Here is a 26,501-nt window from a genome sequence, read left to right on the forward strand (position 1 = left end):
TCTTCTATATACCTCTTTTATTTTCTCTTGCTGCTTTTAGAATTTTTTATCATTACTTTTTGCCATCTCAATTATTATATGTCTTGGTGTGGACCTCCTGGGGTTAATCTTGGTTTAGGGGATTTCTGTGCTTCCTGAATCTGGTTGTCTGTTTTCTTCCCCAAATTGGGGAAGTTTTCAGCTATTATTTCTTCAAACACATTTCTGTCCCCTTCTTTCTCAGTTCTCTTTTAGGAATCCCTATAATACAAATATTATTACACTTGATAGTGGCACTGAATTCCCTTAACCTATTCTTATTTTTTATTACTATTTTTTTCTTTTTGCTGTTCATCTTAGTTGCTTTCCATTATCCTATCTTCCAAATTGCTGATCCATTCTTCTGCATCCTCTAATCTGTGGATTTCCTCTAGTGTATTTTTTTCATTTCTTGAATTATTCAGCTCTATGGATTTTTTATATTCTCTGAGTTCTCAGTTCTTAACACTCCTTTCTCAAGTCCAGTGGGTATCTATGATTATTACTTTGCATTATTTATCAGACATTTTGCTTGTCTCCATTTTATTTCATCCATTTTTTTTTTGTCATTTTGTCCTCTTTTTTTCATTTAGGACATATTCCTCTGTCTCCTGATTTTGTCTAACTCTTGTGTTTGTTCCTATGTATTAGAGAAGTCGGTTCCATCTCCTGGTCTTGACAGTAGAGGCTTTGTGTACAGAAGATCCTGTGGTGCCCTGGAGCCCAGTCCCCTTTGGTCATCAGAACCAGGTGCTCCAGGGTATCTTCTGTGTGGACTGCATGCACCCTACTGTTGTGACTGTGTTTGGTTTCAGCCCAGCCACCTGCAATGACCTGCTTAGCTTGCTATGGGTGTACCTGGCCAGGTTTGGTCCCTGTGCTATTGAGAGGCTTCTCTGGGCCACCACAAGCCTGCAGGTGGGTGGGGCCAGCAGTCAGACTAGGTACCTGCAGTTAACCCCTCAGCCACACTTGCAGGTGCATTGAAAGGCAGGGCTTTCTCCCTGTGCAACCAGACCAGCTGAGAGGCCCAGCTACACAAGAACTGCGGGCATGCTGGTGTGTATGGTTACCTACCCCTCTCCTCAGAGCAGTAGTCACTTTGGAGCGATGGTCCCTGCTGAGGCTGCTTGCAGGGTGTGGTGGGGCTGGAGCTGCTTTGGACAGAAGTCCGCCAAGGCAGGCAGGCTGGATGGGTGGGTCCTCAGGGAAATGTAGGGGCCAGGCATATGGTACTAGCAAGGTAGATGCTGTTAGTGCTGGCTTCCACAAATGTCTGGCTATCTAGGTTGGGACCTGCTACCACTTTGTTTTTGGAGAAACTTCCTGAAGATCCCTGCCCTTTCAGCACAGGTTCTGAGATTAGTAAATAAACTTCATTCACATATTTCCTAGGCACTTTTCAAAGTGCTGCTTCTGTGCTGTGTCTCCAGCCCAGTTTATTATCATGCTGACTCTTTAAGGTCAGGGACTCAGTTTCCTATCAATGTTGACTTTCCGTGGTATTAAGCCCAATGAATTCTAAAGTGCCTGGAATTAAGTCCCACTTATTTGAAAAGCTCCTGAAGTTAAGCCTCACTTGTTTTCAAAGCCAGGTGTTATGGGGACTGATCTTCTCAATGTGGTCACCATTGCCAGTGTGTGTCTGATCTTCTGACTTTTCTGTGCTTGGGGTGTCCTCCCATTTATATTTAGTCTTGCTGGAGTCTCCACCCCTCCTATCTTTTCAGTGTGGGCTCCTATCTCTGATTACTTGCAGAAGGTCTCTTCTGCTAGTCTTCAGGTCATTTTCAGAGCTAGCTGTGTACATGTAGCTGATATCTTGTTGCGTCTGGGATGAAGGGAGCTCAGGATCCTCTTCTGGATCTTCCCTGAAATCCTTTGCATTTTTTTAAAAGCGAATTTTGTTTAAGAATGTGCCTAACGAAACAGTAAATGTTACTTTATTAAACCTTTACCTTTGAGTACATGTCCTTTTAATATTCTGTGTGAAGAAACAGGAAGTACTCATGAAACAGTTTGGCTTCATACCAAAGTATAATGATTGTCTTGAGTCAAAGCACTGATAAAGATATTTGAGTTGCAAGTTAAATTACTCATTTTTTAAATTGTATACAATTTTTACCTAAAAGAACTGGCAGGTAATCATTATTTGGACTTGGGTATTTGCAGACATTTTTTCAAAAGTTAGTGGAGTGAGCCTATTACTTCATGGAAAATTACTGATATTGATTGCCAAAGATAAAATTTGACCTTTTAGGTAAAAAATTAGGATTTTGGAAAACTTGTATCTAGCACTGTAAGCTTGACAGTTCCCAAGACAAAGATTTTTCTCATTTTATCAGTGGTGATATTAATAAATGTAATTTAAAAATATTGTGTAGTAAAATGTCAGCATTTGGGAGATTGGCATAACTTAGCACTATTTTACAAATGACCAGTGCATGGTATTACAGAATCACGTTGGGATAAAAACTTCATTCAAAGGGTGAAATGGAATGATGAATTTTAATGTAATAGAGTAGGAAAAATTCATTGATATATGGTATATTACAACCTTTCAGAAACTACCATTTGTTTAGTTTTGGTGTAGTCTCAATATTATCCACAATTATCAGAAAAAGTACTAAAAATGGATCCTTTTTCCAACTATTAATCAATGTGAGGTTAGATTTTCTTCATATACTTCAATCCAAATTACATAGTACAACAGAAAAGAGACTGTAGCTGCCTTTTGAGTAAACCAGTCATCAGATTTGCAGAAATATAAAACGGCATCACTCTTTTTTTTTTTTTTTTTTAATATTTATTTATTTTTGAGACAGAGAGAGAGCATGAACAGGGGAGGGTCAGAGAAAGAGGGAGACACAGAATCCGAAACAGGCTCCAGGCTCTGAGCTGTCAGCACAGAGCCCGACGCGGGGCACGAACCCACAGACCGCGAGATCATGGCCTGAGCCGAAGTCAGACGCTCAACCGAATGAGCCACCCAGGCGCCCCAGCATCACTCTTCTAAGAGGTTTTGTTTTTGAAAAGTTATTTTTCATAAAAATGTGCTGTTACATTGAGTTTATTGATAATACATTTTAATGAATAATTTAAAAATGTTTTAATTTCTAGTATGGTGAATATTGGTAGATATAATCTACTTAAGCAAAAACTTTTACCTTGTATTTAAGAGTATAAAGTTCTGAGACCAAAATGTTTAACAACCATTGAGCAAAGATAACCTTTGAAAATGTCATCAGTGAGAAATAAGATATTGGGGTGTGTATGGATGTTTCCATACACTGAAGATATCAAATCTTAAGTTATGAATCTTTAAGAAAAACTAGATAAAGTAGGTGTATTTGAAGACTAGGCATTAACTTTGTATCTCTAATACCCTGAAAGAGCAGTTTCTGGTAGATATTTGGACAACATTCATTATTTATCATTAATATGGTAATGACTGAGCACTTTCTTTGATATAGGCACCGTGTTAGATGAAGGGAATATAGTGAAAAAAATAAGTGTGTCCCTGTTTTCATGGACTTCTCATTCTAGTGGGGGAAATGAAAAGATCAGATTAGGATCAGTACTGAGCAGGAAATGTACGGTACCAAGGAAAAGAGTGCCAGGGTTATATAGGAAGGGGTCAGGAAGGCCTTTCTGAGGAAGAGACATTTATGGTGTGACTTGAGGGTAAGAAGCTGGCTGTGAGAACATTCTAGGCAAGAGTGTTCACAAAGACACGTAACCAACAAAGAGAATTCTGCAGTATTTTATACACTGAATACAAATGCCTTTTAAAAATATTAACTGTTAATCATTTAATTCTCACAATAATCCTGTACTATACATATTTGGTACTTCTGATTAATAGAGATGTCCAGGTTATTAGCTTGATAATAGTTTTTATCATTTTAAAATTTCCTGTGTTAATGGATCATAGTATTATACATTTAATTCTATATCTAGAACATAATAAAGTATTATAAAACTTACCAAAGCAAATCATGGTATGAAAGAATAAAGTTCCTAAATAAAGCATAAAAGGTACAAACAATACTTTTACCTTTATAGTTTTTTTTTCCTCAAATTTTCTTTTAACATGGAGGTTGATCTCACAAACCATGAGATCATAACCTGAGCCTAAGTCCAGAGTTAGATGCTCAATCAACTGAGCCCCTTACCTTCATAGTTTTAAAAAATGATCAGGGTAATATATTTTTTGAAATATTATGTGTATGTTTTTAGGCAGTAAAGAGTTGCCTTTTAAGTAAGGTACCTTGTGTAAAAATATTCATCTTAAGTACGATGCTAGTATTAAGCTTCCAGGAACTTTTGAATGAAACATAAACAGAAATGTATTTAGTTTTTACTGACTTCTCATTTCTGCTATTGTGAAATATTTGATTTGTATGTGTCTAATGTCAAAGACATACAGAATTCATTGTAAACAAGTATAAAGAACATTTGTGAACCAGACCTTCTCTACGTTTCCTTACTACATCCTTAGCCAGGAAGGAACCTTCCATGTTAATGTGTTTAGTGTCTCTCTCTCTCTTTTTGCTGTGCTGTGAGTAGCAGCTACCACCTTTTTTTTTTTTTTTGCTAATCCCTGGAGTCACAAGTGAATCCTGAGTTTATTTCCCTTCACTGGGCAGAGGAACCTGGGGAACTTGATTCCAGAGGGGCCCAGCTTCATGGACACCTGAGAAATAGTTATTCATGACACTGATGCTACTTTCTTTTCTTGTTGTTTGCATTCTGTGAATCAGTGTGATGATTATAACTATTTGGGTGTTAGGAAATAACACAGGTGGTATTTCATATGTTTTGTGCCATAAAAATGATCTGTCATCACTGACATGAAAATAATAAAATCTGTCAGAGAACCAAAAAATCAAATTTATTACTGACAACATAGATTCCTTTTTTCTGTAATATTAAATATTCTGTATTAATGACTTGGGCAGCTGTGCTTCAAATCTCTAAGGTGTCTTTGAATTATTGTAATTCAGGTAACTTTCAGGTTCTTATGGGGGGGGTGTTTTTGTTGTTTTTGTTCCTTCAGGAGGTATGGCATTTTTAATCAGTTCTCCGGGGAAAGCTTGACTAAATGTTCTAAACTTTTTTGGTTTGATGTTGCTGAATAAAGCTTTACAGTAATTAAATAATTTTTGGGAGGGATCTAGTAGGTGTCTTTCTCTTTTGGAGTTTACATTGAAGGAGTACAAATAATTTAATTTAGCAAAACTCTGAAAAATTACTTATTTTAGCTTTCCAGGAAATTGTGGGCATGGCAACACCATATATGCCTACCTTATAAGGGGAATTAATAATATATATAATATGTAGTTCAAAAGAAAGATAGGCTTCTTAAACCACTTGTTATCACTTTTAGAAGGGGCCTATGAAAAATGCTTTTCTAAATTTAGCTTTTCTAAAACTGTTCTGTGAAACAGTTATTTTTTTTTTAATTTAGAGTTTGACAATTTGGATTATCATATTATGATTTCTTACAGAATTAAAACATTTCTGACTGTCTTTTGGGTTGTTCAGTTGCAATTTTGTTTTAAACAACAAGGGCCAAGTAGTAAATCTGTGATTAAACAAAATGTGAGAATTTGAGTTTTCGTTAATGTTTATGGCAAATTGATTTGGTTTCTGCTGTTAGGGCAAATCATGAAAAACCAGAGCTGTAACTTCCTCCACTCCAGAATGTCTCCTATAAAGCTTCTGTTTTGTTTTCCTTCCATTTAATTGTTTTATAATATATATTAAATAATATTTAAAGATCAAAACATTACAGAGGTGAAATGTTCAGAACAAAATATGAAAGACCACCCCTCAAACTTTTGTGGGCATCCTTTCAGTTTCATTTTCATGTATAAATATATAAATATTCTATTACATATATAAATTTGTACATATTTAAAAACATACACAAATGACATTTACATAATATTCTGCAAGTTGCTTTTTTCACATGTTTTGGGGAGCTTTTTTGTTGTTGTTGAGTTAGAGAGAGAGAGAGAGAGCACGTGTGCAGGGGAGGAACAGAGAGGAGAGAGAGAATCCCAAGTGGGCTCCATGCTGTCAGCATAGAGCCCAGCGTGGGGCTCAGTCCCAGGAACAGTGAGATCATGATCTTAACCCATACCAAGAGTCAGACTCCTAACCAGCTGAGCCACCCAGGTGCTCCTTGGGGGGCTTTTTTTAAACTGTTGCATGCTATAGTACAGGTGTAGCATATTTAATTTGACCAACCCTTATATCTCTCTATATACATATAAGACTTTTTAAAGATATGAATGGGTCTAATAGCTCTTCTGTCCTGGTATTCCTATCACTCACAATAGTCTCTGCTGTCAACAGTCCATAGATTTTTGTACTTGATTCCTGGCTTTCTGTGACTCTATCACTGTCCTGTGTTCAAATGTTACTCTCTTACTAACAGTGTTTGTTATTGGCATCTTAAAAAATTATGGCCCAGGTTTGTTCATAAGAACCAACCAGTCTTAATTTTTTTATGCCAGGTGTAAAAGGAATCGTATTCCACTTTGATGCTAGTTTGTGGGGCAGGTGGTGCAAATCCAGTGATTCACATTATGAATACAAGTCGTAATTTAATGGTACACTAAGTGAATTTAATCAGGGTTCACTAGCACATGCTAAAGTATCAAGATGAAATCCTATTCTTTTGGTAAGGAAACTGTGAAACCTATTTAAAAATTATTTTGGTATGTTATGCTTAGATTTAAAAAAATATGTATGGCTTAAAAATTATTGTAATGGTAAGGTATTTAAGAAATATTTCCAGAAACAGAGAGAAGAAAAACTGCTGATAAATGTAGGCTTTTTTTTTTTCCATTAAAGAACCTTAGTGTGTTCTCTAATGAACACTTACTATTGAGGAAGGAGAAACTTAAAGAAATGGTTAATTGGCAATAGGAGAGAGTGAGGATAAAACAACATGAATTAACAATAGGAACTAAAAGGGAGAAAACTTTGTTACCTAGGCAATCATCATGACCTCATTAGAAATAAAGATCTCAGGATTAGGAAAGGACAGTGTCAAAGCAAACTAGTTTTCTTCTTTGAATGCTGATGACTCTTATGAGGAAAAAAAAAGTTTATTTTAGAAGTTGACATGGCAAAGAACAGATAATATTGAAATTAATTTAAATTTGGCATTAAAGACACAATGTCCCTCATTCATTGAAAGAAAAAGAATTGTGAGCTATGGTTTTTGGGTAGAGAAGTTAAAGCAATATGAGAGGAGACTCTAGAGTCACAGGCTTGTGCTTAGATTAGGCTGAAGGTAGCTTTCCAGTGCTTGGGAAGCTTTGTAGCCAAGTTGAACTTCAAATGCATAATTGAAATTTAGGAGTGATTTAAATAGTTTTAGTTGAATGGTATTTATATATGGCTAATTCTGTTTATTTAAATTTGCCTCTGATTTTATTTTAAGTTATATGTATATATGTATATATATATACACACATTTTTTTTAGTTAATGGAAAAAATTTCAAACATACACATGTAGAGAGGATATAACAAACTACCATGTGTCTTTCAGCATTTATCAACTATGGCCAATCTTGTTTCATTTGTACCTTCATCGACTTTCTTCCCTCATCCTCAGATTATTTTAAAGCAAATCACAAGCATATAATTTTATTCACAAGTATTTTAACATTTATCTCTAAAAGAAACTCTAAAATTGTGATAATACCATTATTATACCTCCAAAATTAGCAGTAATTCTTAATATCCTCAAACATCCAATCAGGTGTTAAAATTTCCTAGTCATCTCTGTTAGTGTTTTTATTTGAATAAGAATCCAAATAAATTGATACATTGTAATTGATATATCTGTTAAATCTCCCTTTTTTTGAAATTAAAAAAAAACTTAACTTTTGGAGTTAACTTGGGAGACTTGGGAGTGGCAAAAATAGTACAGCTTCCCTACATGTTAACATCTAGCATAATTATAGTGTAATTATAAGAACTAAGAAATTAATATTGGTATAATATCATTAACTACTTAGTATATTCTGCTTCACCAGTTTTTATACTAATGTTTGTTTTTTTTTTTTTCTATTCCTGGGCCTAATCCAGTACTCCACAGTGCATTTGGCTATCATGTTGCCATGGTTTCCTCTGGTCTATGACAGTTTTTAGTCTTTGCCTTCATGACATTAAAACATTTGAAAACTACCGGTATTTTGTGACAAGTCCCTTAATTGTGCTTTGTCTGATGCTTTCTTACGATTATATTGAGGTTGTACGTTAATAGGAGAAATACTACAGAGGGTAGTATACCCTTCTCAGGGCAGTATTATCAGGTGGTACCAAGCTGTCAATATCACATATTACTGGTGATGTTAACCTTGATCATTTGATTAAGGTGGTGTCTTCTTGGTTTCTCTCTTTAAAATTAATTTCCCTTTATTAGCTCTTAGATTCGGGTGCGTTTTGTAGTTTTTTGTTGTTTGGATTTTGCCGATTGAATTTCCATAGTGATGTTTAACACATTATTCTGTAAGTTGGGTTAGATGTATAGGCTTATTAGGTATAGGTTGATTTTTGGTATAGGTGATAAGTATTTCCATTAAGGGGTACATCTTGTGGTTTCTCTTCTTAGGTTATCCTTTTAGTTTTATTAATTTCCAAAGCTGATAAAAAATCTCATACATTTCACTTTTATTCTTTAAAACAAAAAAAACAAAAAACCCTGTGCAATAGAAGTCAGTTTACTAATACTTTAGAGATAATTGTATTAAACTGACAATGTGTTTTTATCTTTTATATACATTAAAGTCATAATCTAACAGATTCTATTCACTTTGTTGCCAGTATTTAGTGGTATCAGCTGGATTCATGTTTAATACACAGGTAGAGAGGTAGAAAGTATAGTGAAAGCAGAACTAGTCTCAGAAAATTTTATCACTGATAAACTGGTACTGTAGGTCCTTTGCTTTTTCAGAAACTCTAGTGAGAAATGGAATTAGCAAACTGCACCGAATTTTCCTTTTGGTTATACCCTAAGTTGTTATCATAGCATGAAGGGTAGTTTTTTTCTGTAGAAGACTTTTCCCAACGTGTTTCAGTAGTTTACTGCTGTATTAGTTTCCTGGGGCTGCTGTAACAGCACAACATGATGGCTTAACACCCTGAGGAAACACAGTGCATTTTTTTTCTTTCCTTTTTCTTTTCTTTTCATTCCTTTTCCTCTTTTCTTTCATCGACAGACCATAAGTCTTCTAATTTAAGGAAAATTCTGGGATAGCTTTATTTTTAGAGGCTAGCGTGACCAAACTTGAAACCAAGGAATGCTGTAGCTCATGTGGTGTATTTTTCTATTGAGTTTCTTCCCTCCCTGGAGGTAGATTTCCTTGGCAGGGGACCTAGTTAGAAAATTCTTATTTTATTGCTGCTTCTTCCTGTATCTGGATACCCCATATTATTGTCCCAAAGTTGATATGTCTATATCTGTATATTTTTTACTTTCTTCTTGTATCCTGCCAGTAAAGGAATGTTGAAAATACATGGGGCAGACTAGTAAGCAATGCTGGGAGAAGGGGTGTTCTTTTTTCTGTTTGTGATAGTCTTTCCACCCAAAATGTGTATTGATCATTCCTCAGGTTTTTTTTTTTTTTTTCATTTCACTAAACAAACATGAGTTTGAGTCATCAGATTTTTTAAAAAAGGAGATATTGACATATAATATTGTGTTAGTTTCATATGTACAACAGATTTGAATACGTAGTACTTTTTCTTTATCCATTTATCTGTCCATTGACAAATAGGTTATTTCCATGTCTTGACTACTGTAAATAGTGTTTCAATGCACTTGGGAGTACAGATATCTTTTCAAGTTAGTGTTTTCTTGACCTTTGAATAAACATCTAGTAGTGAAATTGCTGGATCATATGGTAGTTCTATTTTTAATTTTTTGAAGAAACTTGATACTGTTTTCCACAGTGGCCGCACCACTTTACATTCCCACCAACAGTGCAGTAGAGTTCCCTTTTCTCTCTACATCCTCCCCGACACTGATCTTTTCATTGTCAGCTGTTCTATCAGGTATGAGGTGAAGATCTCACTGTAGTTTTGTTTTGCATTTCCCTGATGATTAGTGATGCTGAGTACCTTTTCATGAACCGGTTGATCACTTGTATGTCTTATTTGAAACAATGTCTATTTAGGCCCTCTGCCCATTTTTAATCAGATTTTTTTTTTTTATTGAGTTGTATTCCTTTATATTGGATAAAGGATTTTGGATATTAACCCCTGAGCAGATATGATTTGTAAATATTTTCTTTTTCCATAGGTGGCCTTTTTGTTTGGTTGATGGTTCCCTTTACTATGCAGAAGATTGTTTTGCTACAGTCCCACTTGTGTATTTTTGCTTTTGTTGCCTTTGCTTTTGGTATCAAATTCAAAAAATCATTGCCATGACTGATGTCAAGGAGTTATCCCCTATTTTCTTCTAGGAGTTTTATGGTTTCTGATCTTACATTCAAGTCTTTAATCCATTTTGAGTTGATTTTTGTGTGTATGGAGTAAGGTAGGGGTACGGTTTTTTCAGCGCCACTTATTGAAGAGACTGTCCTTGCTCCATTGTATGGTCTTGGCTCCCTTGTTGTAAGTTGACCATAAAGGCATGGTTTTATTTCTGGGCTCTCTATTTTGTTCTTTTGATCTATGTGTCTTTTTTTTTTTTTTTTTTTAACACTGTACTGTTTTGATTACTATAGCTCTGCAGTATAGTTTGAAATCAGGAAGTGTAATGCCTCCTGCTTTGTTGTTTTTTCTCAAGTTTATTTGAGCTATTTGGGATACTTTGTGGTTCTATACACATCTTCTCTGAAAGTACCACAGAAATTTTGGTAGGGATTGCATTGAAAAACGTAGATTTCTTTGGGTAGTATGAACATACTACCTAATATTAATTAGCAATATTAATTCTTGTCCATGAGCATGGAATACCTTTCCATTTATTTGTGTCTTTGGTTTCTATCACCAGGGTCTTATTGTTGTCAGTATACAGGTCTTTCACATCTTTGGTTAAATTTATTCCTGAGAATTTTATTCCTTTTGATGCATTTGTAAATAGGATTGTCTTCTTACTTTCTCTGATAGTTCATTATTAGTGTATAGAAATACAACTAATTTTTGTATATTGATTTTGTATCCTGCAATTTTACTGTATTAGTACTAACAGTTTCTGCTGGAGTCTTCATTATATTTATTATAATGTTATGTCATCTGCCAGTAGAGACAGTTTTACTTCTTTTTTTCCTATTTAGATGCCTTTTATTTTTCCTGCCTGATTGCTCTGTCTAGGACTGTCAGTAGTGTTGAATAAAAGTGGTGAGAATGGGCATCCTTGTTTTGTTTCTTGTTCTTAGTGGAAAAGATTTCAGGTTTTTATCAATGAGTCTGATGTTAGCTGTGGGTTTGTTCTTTATGGGCTTTATTAGGGTGAGGTACATTCCTTCTATGCTCAGTTTGAGAGTTTTTATCATAAATGGATATTGAATTTTGTCAAATGCTTTTTCTGTATCTACTGACATGATATGATTTTTATCCCTTGTTAATGTGATTTATCACACTGATTTGTGGATATTGAACCATACTATGTCCCAGGGATAAATCCCACTTGATTATGGTGTATGATCCTTTTAATGTATTGTTGAATTGGGCTTTGTAATATTTTGTTGAGGATTTTTGCAGCTGTGTTCATCAGCGATATTGACCTCTAATTTTCTGGTGGTGCAGTGTCTTTGTCTGGTTTTGGTATCAGGGTAATGCTGTTTTGTAAAATAAGTAAAACAGGAAATATTCTCTCTTCTATTTTTTAGAAGAGTTTGAGTTAGATTGGTGTTTTTAAATGTTTGGTTGAATTTACCAGTGAGGCCATTGGGTCCTGGACTTTACTGATTCTGTTTCTTACTAGTAATTGGTCTGTTCACATTTTCTATTCATGATTCAGTCTTCGTAAGTTGTATGTTTCTAAAAAATTATCCATATCTTGTAGGTTGTCCCAATTTGTTGGCATATAAGTGTTCATAGTAGTCTCTTTTATCTTTTGTATTTTCTGTGGTATTGGTTGTAATGTATTTTTTTTTTCTTGGCAAATCTAGCTAAATGTTTGTTTTGTTTATCTTTAAAAAAATGCAGCTCTTAGTTATGTTCAACTTTTCTATTGTCTTTTTTTGGTCTCTACTTCATTTATTTCTGCTCTGATCTTTATTTCCCTCTTTCTATGAAGTTTGGACCTAGTATTTTCTTTGGTTCCTTCAGGTGTAAAGTTAGGCTTATTTTTTTTATTTGAGGTGTTTCTTAATATAGTTGTTTATCACTGTGAACTTCCCTCTTAAAACTGGCCTTTCTGCATCCCGTAAGTTTTGGTGTGTTGTATTTCCTTTTTCTCAAGAGATTTTTTGAATTTATATTTTGATTTTTTTTAATGTTTTTTTATTTTTGAGAGAGACAATGCAAGCAGGGAAGGGACAGAGAGAGAAGGAGATAACAGAATCTGAAGCAGGCTCTAGGCTCTGAGCTGTCAGCACAGAGCCTTTTGTGGGGCTCGAACCCCTGGACTGTGAGATAGAGACCTGAGCCGAAGTCAGACGCTCAACCAACTGAGCCACCGAGGCGTCCCTAAATATGTAAAAGTTTTAACATTATCCCACATAACATTGATCTTAAATTTATTTAATGTTTTTTTTTTCTTTCAGATTGGATAACTTCTGATGTTTTTAAGTTCATTGAATCTTTCTTCTTTCAACTCCAATATGGAAAACCTTATGCTATTAAGCCCATTCAGTGAGGTTTTTGACATTTCAGATATTGCATTTTTGAGTTCTAGAGCTTTCATTTGGTTCTACTCATTCCTCATTTTGTTTTGAGATTTCTCATCTATGCATTTGTTATGACAAAATTTTTACTTACTTGCACATAGTCATAATAGCTGCTTTAAAATCCTTTTCCACTGGGTGTACCTAGCTGGCTCAGTCAGTAGAGCATGCAACTCTTGATGTTAGTGTTGTGAGTTGGAGCCCCACATTGGGTGTGGAGAAAAAAAAATCCTTTTCCAATAATGTCTGAATCATTTCAGACATTGTCTTTTCTCTCAATTATGGATCACATTTTTCTGTTTCTTCATGGTTCTAGTAATCTTGGATTTTTTTTTTTTTTTTTCTGGACACTGAATGACAGATACATTGTAGAGACATTATTCCACTATTTTTTTCAAAAGTGTATTGATTTTATTAAGCAGTTACCTGGCAGAACTCAGATTCTAAGCTCTGTGTCTTCTTTGACAAGAAGCTGCTGAAATTTCTATTCCTTTCTTTTTATGCCTTAACTGGGCTGTTTGAGTCTTGTCTTGAGCATTCATGGTTAAGGGATTAGCCAGAGATTTTGGCAGTTTATTTGCAGGGTTCCCTTTCAGTAGCTCTTTTTTCCTGAGATTTCCCCTTATAATTTTCCAATTGCTGTGCTTATCCCACAGTGTCCTCTGATTGTTCAGTTACCTCTCAGTACCAACTGGGATCTTAGACAAAAAGTCATAAAAATGGGAGCCTAATCCAGTATTCTCTGTCATTTTCTGGAGTCAACTCTTTCTTATTTTCTGTGTGGCTTTGGTTGTTCTCCAGTGTCTTGGGTTTGTTGTTTGATTATCTGTCCAGAGTTTACAAGTTTATCTTGTGGGGTTGTTCTGATAGACGCTACCTCACCATTAATTGAAGCAGAACTTCTTGCATAACCTTTTTTTAAATGTGATAAAAAATATAGAACATAAAATTTGCCATTTCAACCTTTTTTGCACATATAATTCATGAACATTAATTGCATTTACAGTGTTGTGCATCGTTTACCACTATCTGTACCCAAAACCTTTTTTACCCAAGCAGAAACACTATGCATGTTAAGCAATAAATCCCGTTTTCCCAACCCATGGTAACCTCTATTCTGTTTTCTGTCTCTCTATTTGCTTATACTACATATTTCATGTAAGTGGAATCCTATAATATTCTTTTGTGTCTTGCTTATTTCACTTACCGTAATGTTTTCAAGGTTTGTCCATGTTATAGAATTACCACAACTTCATTCCTTTTTAAGGATAAATATTATTTCATTGTATATATAGATCAGGTTTTGTTTATCCATTCATCTCATAATGGACACTTGGGTTGTTTCCACATATTACCTATTGTGAATAATGCTACTATCAACAGAGGTGTAGAAGTATCTGAATTCATGCTTTTATTTATTTTGAGTATATATGTATGAGTTGAATTGCTGATCATGTGGTAATTCTTTAACCTTGTGAGGATCTGTCGTATTGTTTTCCACAGTGGCTATACCATTTTGTGTTCCCATTAGCAATGTCCAAGGGTTCCATTTTCTTTAGGTTCTTGCCAACACAACAGGGCTTTGATTTGCATTTCCCTAATGATGTTTAGTATCTTTGAATGTGCTTGTTGACCATTTATATATCATCATTGGAGAAATGTCTGCTTAAGTCTTTGCCCACTTTTTAAATTGGGTTGTTGTCTTTTTGTTGTTGAGTTGTATGAATTTTTTATATAGTCTTGACATTTTTATCAACTATATAGTTTGTGAATATTTTTTCCTATTCTGTAGTTTTTCACTTTCTTAATATTTTCTGGTGCACAGAAGCTTTTAATTTTGTAGAAGCCCAGTTTATTTTTTCTTTTGTTGCTTATGTTTAGGGGTCATATTTAAAAGTCCATTTCCAGGGCACCTGGGTGGCTCAGTTGGTTAAGCTTCCAACTTCGGCTCAGGTCATGATCCCACTTTGTGGGTTCGGGCCCCATGTCGGGCTCTGTGCTGACAGCTCAGAGCCTAGAGCCTGCTTCAGATTCTGTGTGTCTGTCTCTGTCCTTGCCTGCTCATGGTCTATCTCTCTCAAAAATAAAAATAAAACAATTTTATTTTTAGGTCTGAAATTTCATGGATTTTGTGTTAATTTTTGTATATGATGGAAGGGTACAAATCTAGTTTTCCCAGAAGTATCTTTTTTTTTTTAATGTTTTATTTCTTTTTGAGACAGAGAGAGACAGCGCGAACAGGGTAGGGGCAGAGAGAGAGTGAGATACAGAATCCAAAGCAGGGTCCAGGCTCTGAGCTGTCAGCACAGAGCCTGACGCAGGGCTCGAACTCATGGACTGTGAAATCATTACCTGAGCTGAAGTCAGACACTTAACTGAGCCACCCAGGTGCCCCCAGAAGTATCTCTTAAAAAGACTATTCTTTCCCCCCATTGAACTTGACACCCTTGTTGAAAATCAGTTGGCCGTATGTCTAAGGCTTATTCCTGCACTCTCACTTCTCTTCTTTTGGTTTATATGTTTATCCTAAACCCAGTACCACACTGTTTTGATTATTTAATGTAGCTTTGTCAGTTTTGAAGCTGAATGCTGTGAATGTTCCAAATTTATTTTTTTTATGATTGTTTTGGCTGTTCATGGCCTCTAACATTTCCATGTGAATTTGAGTGTCAGTTTTCCTATTTCTACAAATGAATAACTTTCTAAAATCCACTTTTAAGATTCTGTTGTGGACATCCATTCATGCTAATACATACACATTTAGTTCATTTACTGTTAATGGGTTATAAAGTAGTATCTGAAATTCCAGTCCAAGATGGTGAGACACTAAGACCTTGCTGCCAACATAGACATACCAAATCTACAACTATTTATAGACCAATTCCTCCTGGAAAAAAAAAAAAAGAAAGAGGGATGACGGAACAGTTTCTGTACAATTTCCATCTCTCTTGCTGTTCTCTATGTGGTAGCAAAGGGAACCCCTGCCTCCAGCCACTGCAAACTATACTGGGGAGGTATAGTACTGAGGGACAGTAAGCAGATATGCTTTCTCTAGGCCCCAGAAAAAAAAGTTGTGGTTTAAAAGGGCAACTAGAGGGGCGCTTGGGTGGCTCAGTCAGTTGAGCGTCTGGCTTCTACTCAGGTCATGATCTTGCAGTTCACGAGTTCGAGCCCTGCATTGGGCTCTGTGCTGACAGCTCAGAGCCTGGAGCCTGCTTCAGATTCTGTCTCCCTCTCTCTCAGAAATAAACATTAAGATGATTAAAAATAAATAAAATAAAAGAGCAACTAGAATGTAAAGGAATGAGCCCTAGAACTCTGCCAAATGGCAGCAGAGTTGTTGGTGAGAACCAGACTTTATGCTTTCTCTACATTTTGAAGTACAGATCAGAGGCTGGGTACCCTGACAGGACTGCTGCCTCAAGGGGCTGCAAGCCATCTAGCATACACCAGTGCCAGCTGCCCTGAGGCACAGTAAAAAAGGCTGCCATTTAAAAGAGCAAGTAGAAGAAAACCAAAACTGGAGAGATCACAATTCCAGACTTCAAATTATATTACAAAGTGGGTGTAATTAAAGCAATATGGTATTGACATAAAAATAGAAACATAGATCAATGGAACAGGAAACCCAGAAATGAACTCATGATTATATGGTTAATTAATTGTTGACAAAGGAGGAATGAGTGTGCGATAGGAAATTTCTTCAACACATGGCGTCAGGAAAACTGGATAGCCACATGCAAAAGAATGGAACTTGGACCACTTTCTATGACCATACACAAAAATGAACTGAAGATGTATTAAAGACCTAAATATAGGATCTGAAACCATAAAACTCCTTGAAGATAACACAGTAATTTCTCTAACAGTGGCGGTAGCAACATTTTTCTAGATACGTCTCCTGAGGCAAAGGAAATAAAAGAAAAAATAAACTATTGGGACTATAGCAAAATAAAAAGCTTTTACACAGTAAAGGAAACAATCCACAAAACAAAAAAGCAACCTACTGAATAGAAGAAGATATTGCAAATAATATACCCGATAAAAGACTTGTATCCAAAATATATAAAGAACTGATAAAACTCAACTCCCAAATAATCAAAAAATGGGCAGAACACATGAACAGACATTCCTCCAAGGAGGACATCCAGATGGTCAATAGACACATGAACAGATGCTCAACATCACTCATCATCAGGGAAATGCATATCAAAACTACAATGAGATATGAAGTCACGCCAGAATAGCTAAAATAAAAAACACAAGAAATAACAAGTGTTGGCAAGTATCTGAAGAAAAAGGAACACTCTTGCACTGTTGGTAGGAATGCAAACCGGTGTAGCTATTGTGCAAAACAGTATGGAGTTTTCTCAAAAAGTTAAAAATAGAACTACCCTGCAGTCCCACTATTGGGTATTTTCCCCAGAAATACAAAAACACTAATTCAAAGGAATATATGCACCCCTATATTTATTGAAACATTATTTATAATAGCCAAACTATGGAAGCAACCCAAGGGTCCTTTGATATATGAATGGATTGAGTATGGTATGTATATACAATGGAATATTACTCAGCCAAAAAAGGGAAAATCTCTCCTTTTGCAACAATGTGGATAGAACTAGAGAAGATAATGCTGTGTGAAATAAGTTAGAGAAAGACAAATACCATATTATTTCACTCATGTTTGGAATTTAAGAAACAAAACAAATGAGCAAATGGAGGGAACACAGACAAACCAGGAAATAGACTCAACTATAGAGAACTGATGGTTACCAGAAGGGAGGTAGGTAGGAGAATGGTGAAATAGATGAAGAAGATTAAAGAGTATACTTATCATGATGGAAAAACTATAATATAAAGGATCCAAACAAGAAGGGAACTGCTGGGAGAGGCTGGCAAGAGCTATGGTTATGTTTTCCTTCCACCTTGATACCATGGACAGGAGAAAGGTCTGGGTGCCCTAGCTGATCTATCACCCTAGTGAGCCCCGGGACCCTAGCCTACACCAGCCCTAGCCATCCCATCAACACAGCCTCAGAGCGACATAACCCAGGATGCTCATGGTCAGTACTTACTGCAGTTACAGACATTGCGCCAAGGTGACACAGGTGGAAAGCACCCTGGAACACTCTAGGCCTATACCACTTTGGTTCCAGAGGGCTTGCTAGGGCACCTATAGCTGAGAGTGCTTCTGGAACTCCCAGGTCCTACCTGCACTGAGCACCCTGGGACCCTCCCAGTGTGTGCCCCACCTTGGCTCCAGCCACCCACTACATGGCCATCCCCTACCCCACCAGGGCACCCTCTGCATTTAGTACCCCAGGACACTCCAGTTTTCCCTCACTTTACCTTTAGCTGTCCTGCCAGGGTGCCCTGTGCACAGAGAGCTTTGGGACTCCCAGCCCACGACAGCTGTAGCTCCAGCCAGCCAAAGTCACCAGGCATACATAGCTTCCAGTTGGGATGACCATACAAAAGACCTTTCCTTCAAGTTTAGGAGAATTCTAATTCATATAAGCAAACAACAAATGTTAAGCCAAATGAGACAGAAGAATATGCTCCAAATGGAGATAAGCCATATGTCTGATAGAGTTTAAAGTAATGATCATAAAGATGGACTGGAGGAAAGAGTGGAATAACTCAGTAAGAACTTCAACAAAGAGATAGAAAATACCAAAAAGAACCAATCAGAGTTGAATACAATAACTGAAATGAAAAATACACTAGAGGGAATCAACAGATTAATGGATGCAGAAGAACTGATGCAGAAGATAAGGTAATGGAAAGCACCCAAGCTGAACAGCAAAAAGAACTTTAAAAAATGAGATCAAAGGATGTCTTGGACAATATTAAGTGGACATTCACATTATAGAGATCCCAGAAGGGAAGGAGAGAGGGGAAGAAAATAGACATCCAGATTGAGCAATCACAGAGAATTCCAAACAAGATGAACCCAGAGAGGTCCACATACTTGACACATAATAACTGAAATGTCAAGGGTTAAAGATAGAGAATTATAAAGCAGCAATAGAGAAGCAAAAAGTATATACAAGTGAAACCCCATAAAGCCTCTGCTTATTTTTCAGCAGAAACTTTGAATGTATAATGTCATGCCCTTTGGGTCTGCAAAGAGCTGAAAGGAAAAAATCCTACAAGCAAGAATATTCTATCTGGCAAGGAGAGAGAGAGTTTCCCAAAGAAAAGTTAAACTAAACTAACCTTAAATGTTAAAGGGGCTACTTTAAGTGGAAAAAAAAAAAAAAAAAAAAGGCCCTAATTGCAAGTAAGGAAATTTTATGAAGAAAAAGATGTAAAATATAACAACATTTACATGACCTGGGGAGGTGGGAGTAAAAAAATTCTTTTAGAATTTTTTTGAACCTAAGTGGCCACCATTTTAATATAGATTGCTTTATAATTGGGATGTTATATGTAAACCTCATGGGAACCACAAACTAAAAATTGATAAGAGATATACATAGAAAATAAAGAGAAAAGAAGCCAAGCATAACACCACAGAAAGTCACCAATCGCAAGGGAAAAGAGCAAGAGAGGAAATGAACAGAGAACTACAAAAGCAACCAGAAAACAGTTTAACAAAATGACAATAAGTACATACCTATCAATCATTACTTCAAATGTGAATGGTCTAAATGCTCCAATTAAGACATTAGATGACTGAATGGATAAAAAAACAAGACCCATTTATATGCTGTCTACAAGAGACTCACTTCAGAGCTGAAGACACACATAGGATGAACGTGAAAGAATGGAAAAAGACATTCCATGTAAAAGGGACAAAAAACAAAACAAACTGGGGTAGCAATACTCATATCAGATAAAATAGATTTTAAAACAAAGACTAGAACAAGAGACAAAGAAGGGCCCATGTAATGATAGAAGGATCATCCAATGAAAGAATATAGCAATTATAAATATACACTCAACATTGGAGACCTAAATACAATAAAGCTAATAATAACAGATATAAAGAGAGAAATTGAGAGTAATACAATAATAGTAGGGGACTTTAGCACCCCACTTATATCAATGGACGGATCATTCAGGCAAAAAATTAATAAGGAAACAGTAGCTTTGCATTCAAGACCAGAGAGACTTTTATATTCAACATTCTATCCAGAAGAATATATATTCTTTTCAAGTGGACATGGAATATTCTCCAGGATAGTTTACATGTTAGGCCATAAAACACGTGTCAAAAAATTTCAGAAGATTGAAATCATGCATCTTTTCTGACCATAAGGGCATAAAACTATAAATCACAAGAAGAAACTGGAAGAAACACAAACACATAGAGACAAAACAACATGCTACTAAACAACCAGTGAGTCAACAAAGAAATCAAGAGGAATTTAAAAAAAATACATGGAGACAAATGAAAATGAGAGCACAACAGTCCAAAATCTTTGAGAAGCAGTAAAAGCAATTTAAGAGGGAAATTTATAATCATACGGGCCTACCTCAAGAAACCAGAAAAATCTAAAGGAACCTAACCTTATGCCTATAGAAGCAAGAAAAAGAACAAAGCCCAAATCTAGTAGAAGGAAGGAAGTAAATCAGAGCAGAAATAGATGAAATAGAGGCTTAAAAAAACAATGGAAAAGATAAATGAAACCAAGAGCTGGTTCTCGAAAAGATAAGTATCTTGAACAAACCTTAGTGTATTTGTCTTTTCTCTTACTGAAAAGTACAATGAGATTGTTTCCAATTTTTGCTTTAACAAGTAATACCACACTTCTTGTGCTACTCATTCACATGTTTGAAAGTTTCTTTAGGACCATAGTTCTCAACCTGGGTCAGTTTTGCCTTCCAGGGAACATTTGGTAATGTTTGGAGACATTTTTGATTATAAAGACTGAGAGGAGGTATGCTACTGGAAACTAGTGGGTAGAGACTAGAGATACTGCTAAAACATCTTACCTACAATGCAAGAACAGACTTCCATTTACCCCACTACAAAGTATTGTCCAAATTATCCAATTTGTTAATACTGTGAGGGTTGAGAAACACTGTTCTGGGGCATATACTTAAAGGTGGGATTGATAAAGCTTGGGGTATGTGCAAGTTTTTTTCAGTTACATGAAATAGAGTTGTGTAAAACATGAAGAAAATATTTTCAATACAGGTTAAGTTTTGGAGTGTATTGAAGTTTCTGTGGTGATGATGACAATCCAGCAATTATAATCAATTTAATTATCTTAAACCAGATAGAGTTAGTGGCATTATATAGAGTTAACTAATTTATCTACTTACCCAGAAGGTGCATATGATCTTTTAACTTTATGAACTAAAATACATTGTTACTTACTGTCTGATTAAAAGATTACTGAGTGAGAGTGTGCTTTAAAAAAGTATCATTTGTGCAAGACAATAGTAGCTGGACTATTTAGGCTGAAGATGCTAATTGAATGAGAGAAAAATTAGAGCATGAAAAATGTAGAATTTTTTCCTGACAAAGATTATTATTAAATACAAGAGAAGTTAAAGGTTTGAAAGCTTTCTCTCTAGTGTGATTTAAATTCTTTTTTAATGTTTATTTTTGAGGGAGAGAGAGAGAGGGAGACAGAGTGTGAGTGGGGGGAGGGGGGGGCGTTGCAGAGAGAGAGGGAGACAGAATCAGAAGCAGGCTCCAGGCTCCTACCTGTCAGCACAGGGCTCGAACTCACCAACCGTGAGATCATGACCCAAGCAGAAGTTGGACACTCAGCCGGCTGAGCCACCCAGGTACCCCTACCTCTAGTGTGATTTAAGTTAATATTTTGGGATGCCTGGGTAGTTCAGCAGGTTCAGCATCTGACTATTGATTTTGTCTCAGGTCATAATCTCATGGTTCGTGAGTTTGAGCCTTGCACCAGGCTCTGCATTGATGGTGCTGGAGACTGCATGGGATTCTCTCTCCCTCTTCCTCTTTGTCACTACCCCCTCTTAAAAATAAATAAACATTTTTAAATTTAAGTCTATGAGACCCACCTTTGAAAATTTGATAGCCCCAGATTTGAAAGCTATAACTCTGAAAAACTATAGCCCAAGAACTATCTGCAATGCTTGTGTGCATACAATTTAGTATCTGACTTTTGGGTGGTTTATGCATGTTCTTGAAGTCTGTCTGCGGGCCACTCCCAGTCCCCAGATTTCCAGGTTAAGAACTTTGCTAAAAATCTATGAAAACTCTTAAAGTGCTAAAAATAAGATACATTTGAAATTATCACTGAGTAGTAAAGACACATCTATATTGTTTGCATCTTCAGTGATGGAGAAAAATAGGTGACTTGGAATTAGAATTTTTCAGGTCCTCTAACATTGAAGGAGTGAATATGTATCTTAACTTTATAACCTTCATTTTTCTTTGTCTTCTGTTAGGTGTATGCAGCAGTGCTATGGCAACAAACTAATGAAAACAGACAAAATTCAACAGAAAGAGTGTGTTTTGGAGTTGCCCTACCAGAAGAAAAACTTAATGACTTTCGTGATGAACAGATTGGACAGTTGCAGGAGCTGATGCAAGAAGCTACTAAACCTAACAGACAATTTAGTATTCCTGAATCTAGGAAACCAGAATTTTAGTCTATACAATAAAGCTTACACATTTTAAGTTCAGAACCCCTTACTGGGTTTCTAAAAATGTATTTCTTCAGCTTTTAGGCTTTGTGAATGCCTTGTGTTCATGAAATATTCTTTAATTTGGGATTGTTATTAATGTTGCCTACAATATGTAGATCAATATGGCTAGTAAACAAAGCTTTATATGATTGAAGTAACAGTACTTGCTGGATGGGATTTGATTTTTTAAGTACATAAGAAGGAATGACTTTAAAATGGACAAAGTTGTGGAATTTTGCCAAAAGGTTTTTTTGTATGTAAATTTAATGCTGTTCTTGTTCAAGCATTAGCCTCATGGCTTTAGCTTCAACAGACAAGTATGTTATGATAATGACAGATGTGGAGTTCCAACAAGGTTATTATTTACATAGATGGATTGTGATCCTGAAAGTTTCTTCCTTTCTCTTTTAATAATACACGTATGATTATTCATGTAAATATGCCTTCTTCCTGAGTCACTATTTATATACAATGAAAGATTAAAAAGAAGCTTAAAGAGTCAGTATTATACACTGTATAATCTATCATGCAAATGATAGTATGTTTGTACAGTGTTTGGTAGTAACAAATGACCCCTTAAATTATGTAATTTATAGTTACCTTGAGAATCTCATTTATTGCCTCATCATTGGGGAGATAAAAACACTTTCATAAATTTGTCATGTTATAAACTGAAATAATCAAGTGGTAATCCCATTCATGTGTTTAAAATGTTTAATTTTTTAAAAATTACACACTTGTGGGGTGCCTGGGTGGGTCAGTCAGTTAAGTGTCCAACTTTGGCTCAGGTTATGATTTCACGGTTCATGGGTTCGGGCCCTGTGTCACACTCTGTGCTGACAGCTCGGAGCCTGGATTGTGTCTCCCTCTTTCTCTGCCTCCCCACCCCTTGCTCACACTCTATCTCTGTCTCTCATAAATAAGTGTTTTAAAAAGTAAATAAAAATTACACACTTATAACTTTAGTTTTGTATGTCTACTTTGAGATTCTGAAATGATCATTTTTCAGATGCTATTGCATTTATTCAACTATTTAAAAATTGACTCATACTTACTCTCTTTTGCTGGATTGGGCTTTTTCTTTGTGTATGACTGCCAGACTACTCAGTCCTTTTTAATATTCCTCATTGAATCAGTCTGGAAGTTGATGCTTGTCTTTTTTCATTGAAAGATAGGTGGTCAATCAGTAATGAATCTAGGCTCTACATTGTAGGCTCTAGGAATAAGAAATGAATAAGATAAAAGCTCTTGCCCTCCAGGAGTTTAAAATCTAGCTGTGCTAGAACCACAGCTTAGGAACCATTTCATCATGAACAAATATATCACATCCTCAAACTCTTTCAATCTTTTTTTGTCTTCCTAGCTTATAGAATCTAATACCCATAAGGACACTGCTTCTCTGTGTTTTGTGAAGTGGGGGTTATGGGTCATTTTACATTCACTGTAATGTATAATCCCCTCCTAATGTCTCTTTCAACCCATCACTGGGCTACCCTCACATAAGAATTCTTTTTCATTTGTAGTGTTTTCTTTCTGGTTATACTTCCCTATTCATTTTCTTTGGCAACTGGCTCATACTTCTCCATCTCAAGTTTTGCTATCATTTTGGTGACCTTAACACTATAATCCGTATGGCTGACATATCTAGTACCTAATTGGTCTCTGATGGTTCATTATTCACCACCCATAAAAAATTTTTGGGAAATCACAGCCATATTTATTGGCCATCACACAAATTACTACCTTGAGGTATTTCACAGTTTTACTACTATATTGCAACATTCTTTTGGGTGACATATATTTGAGAAGCTGTGCTCTTAGTGATTGCTGTGGTAAAATTATCACAAACTAGTAAAATGCTCAATATGAGTACAAAGTTTGAAAAGCTGTGTTGTGTCTAGTAGGTGCTAAATTTTTAGGGCATAAAACCTAAGTTGTTTGGACTATGTAATAAATGAAACTGCAGTGTTTTTTGTTTGTTTCTGTTAGTTTTTGCTGTATGTATGCTGTGTAAATACTAAAACACTAAGAGTGTGTAAATTGAGAAAGTCTGGGAAGTGGTGCAAAAAGCAGTGTTAACTGTGAACTCATTAGTGTTTTGACCATTCAGTTTGTTCAATGTTCTTTTACTTCATTTCTATCTCAGTCTGACCTCGTTTCTGTGATCTTTCACTTCCTTCAACCATTTAGCAGTACCCTCAATGTCATTGTCTCCTTTTTCTTTAACCTCATCTACTGCTCTCACCAATGTAACCACTCACTTGCTAAAATAAATAGGATACTAATCAGTATAAGACAGATGTATTATCCTGAGTCTTGATAGTGTTAACTATTCCCTACTGCTTTTAAATCACTCCTGCTTGGATGACATGATACTGTATATAGAAAACACTAAAGACTCCACCAAAAAACTATTAGAGCTGATAAGTGAATTCAGTAAAGTTGCAGAGTATAAAATCAATGTACAGAAATCTGTTGCATTTCTATATTCTAATAATGAAGCAGTAGAAAGAGAAATTAAGCAATCCCTATCAAAATAACACCAGCATTTTTCACAGAGCTAGAACAAACAATCCTAAAATTTGTATGGAGGCAGAAAAGACCCTGAACAGCCAAAGCAATCTTGAAAAAGAAAACCAAAGCTGGAGGCATCACAATCCCAAACTTCAAGCTGTGTTGTGAAGCTGTAATCATCAAGAAAGCATGGTACTGGCACAAAAACAGACACTCAGATCAATGGAACAGAATAGAGAACCCAGAAATGGAACCACAAAGGTATGGCCAACTCATCTTTGACAAAGCAGGAAAGAATATCCAGTGGAATAAAGACAGTCTCTTCAGCAAATGGTGCTGGGAAAACTGGACAGTGACATGCAGAAAAATGAACCTGGACTACTTTCTTATACCATATGCAGAAATAAACTTAAAATGGATGAAAGACCTAAACATGAGACAGGAAGCCATCAAACTCCTAGAGGAGAAAGCAGGCAAAAACTCTTTGACCTCAGCCACAGCAACTTCTTAACACGTCTCCAGAGGCAAGGGAAACAAAAGCAAAAATGAACTATTAGAATCTCATCAAAATAAAAATCTGTTGCACAGCAAAGGAAACAATCAGCAAAACTAAAAGGCAGCCGACAGAATGGGAGAAGATATGTGCAAATGACATATCAGGTAAGGGTTAGTATCCAAAATCTATAAAGAACTTACCAAATGCAACATCCAAAAAACAAATAATCCAGTGAAGAAATAGGCAAAAGACATAAATAGATACTTCTCCAAAGAAGACATCCAGATGGCCAACCAACACATGAAAAAATGCTCAAGATCACTCACTCATCATCAGGGAAATACAGATCAAAACCACAACGAGATACAACCTCACACCTGTCAGAATGGCTAACATTAACAACTCAGGCAACAACAGATGTTGGCAAGGATGCGGAGAAAGAGGATCTCTTTTGCACTGCTAGTGGTAATGCAAACTGGTGCAGCCACTCTGGAAAAAAGGATGGAGGTTCCTCAAAAAATTAAAAATAGAACTATCTTACGACCCAGCAATTGCACTACTAGGTATTTATCCAAGGGATACAGGTGTGCTGTTTTGAAGGGGCATATTCACCCCAATGTTTATAGCTGCACTATTGATAATAGCCAAACTATGGAAAGGGCACAAATGTCCATCAACAGATGAATGGATAAAGAATATGTGGGGTGTGTGTGTGTGTGTGTACACAAGTATTACTTGGCAACCAAAAAGGATGAAATCTTGCCATTTGCAAGTGGATGGCACTATGTGGATGGAACTAGAGGGTATTCTAAGCGAAATTAAAGACAAGTATCATGTGACTTCACTCATTCCTCCACTCATGAGGAATTTAAGCTACAAAACAGATGAACATAAGGAAAGAGAAGCAAAAATAATTTAAAAACAGGGAGGCGGACAAAACATAAGAGACTTTTAAGTATAGAGAACAGAGGGTTGCTGGAGGGGTTGTAGG

The 26,501-nt window shown here is 36.0% G+C and overlaps 1 protein-coding gene across 1 annotated transcript in view; it reads left to right on the forward strand.

Annotated features, from left to right (window-relative positions):
• The window catches only part of SDHAF3 (succinate dehydrogenase complex assembly factor 3), a 65,777-nt gene extending 41,307 nt beyond the window's left edge, over nt 1-24,470 (forward strand). The window contains exon 2 of the mRNA XM_019443396.2: nt 22,261-24,470. Coding sequence (XP_019298941.1) covers nt 22,261-22,464 — 204 coding nt within the window. The 3' untranslated portion in view covers nt 22,465-24,470. The remainder of the gene's footprint in view (nt 1-22,260) is intronic.
• Nucleotides 24,471-26,501: the final 2,031 nt, after the last annotated feature.

Source organism: Panthera pardus, unplaced genomic scaffold (assembly GCF_024362965.1).
Source record: "Panthera pardus isolate Hobbes unplaced genomic scaffold, ASM2436296v1 HiC_scaffold_8, whole genome shotgun sequence".
Classification (NCBI taxonomy): Eukaryota; Metazoa; Chordata; class Mammalia; order Carnivora; family Felidae; genus Panthera; species Panthera pardus.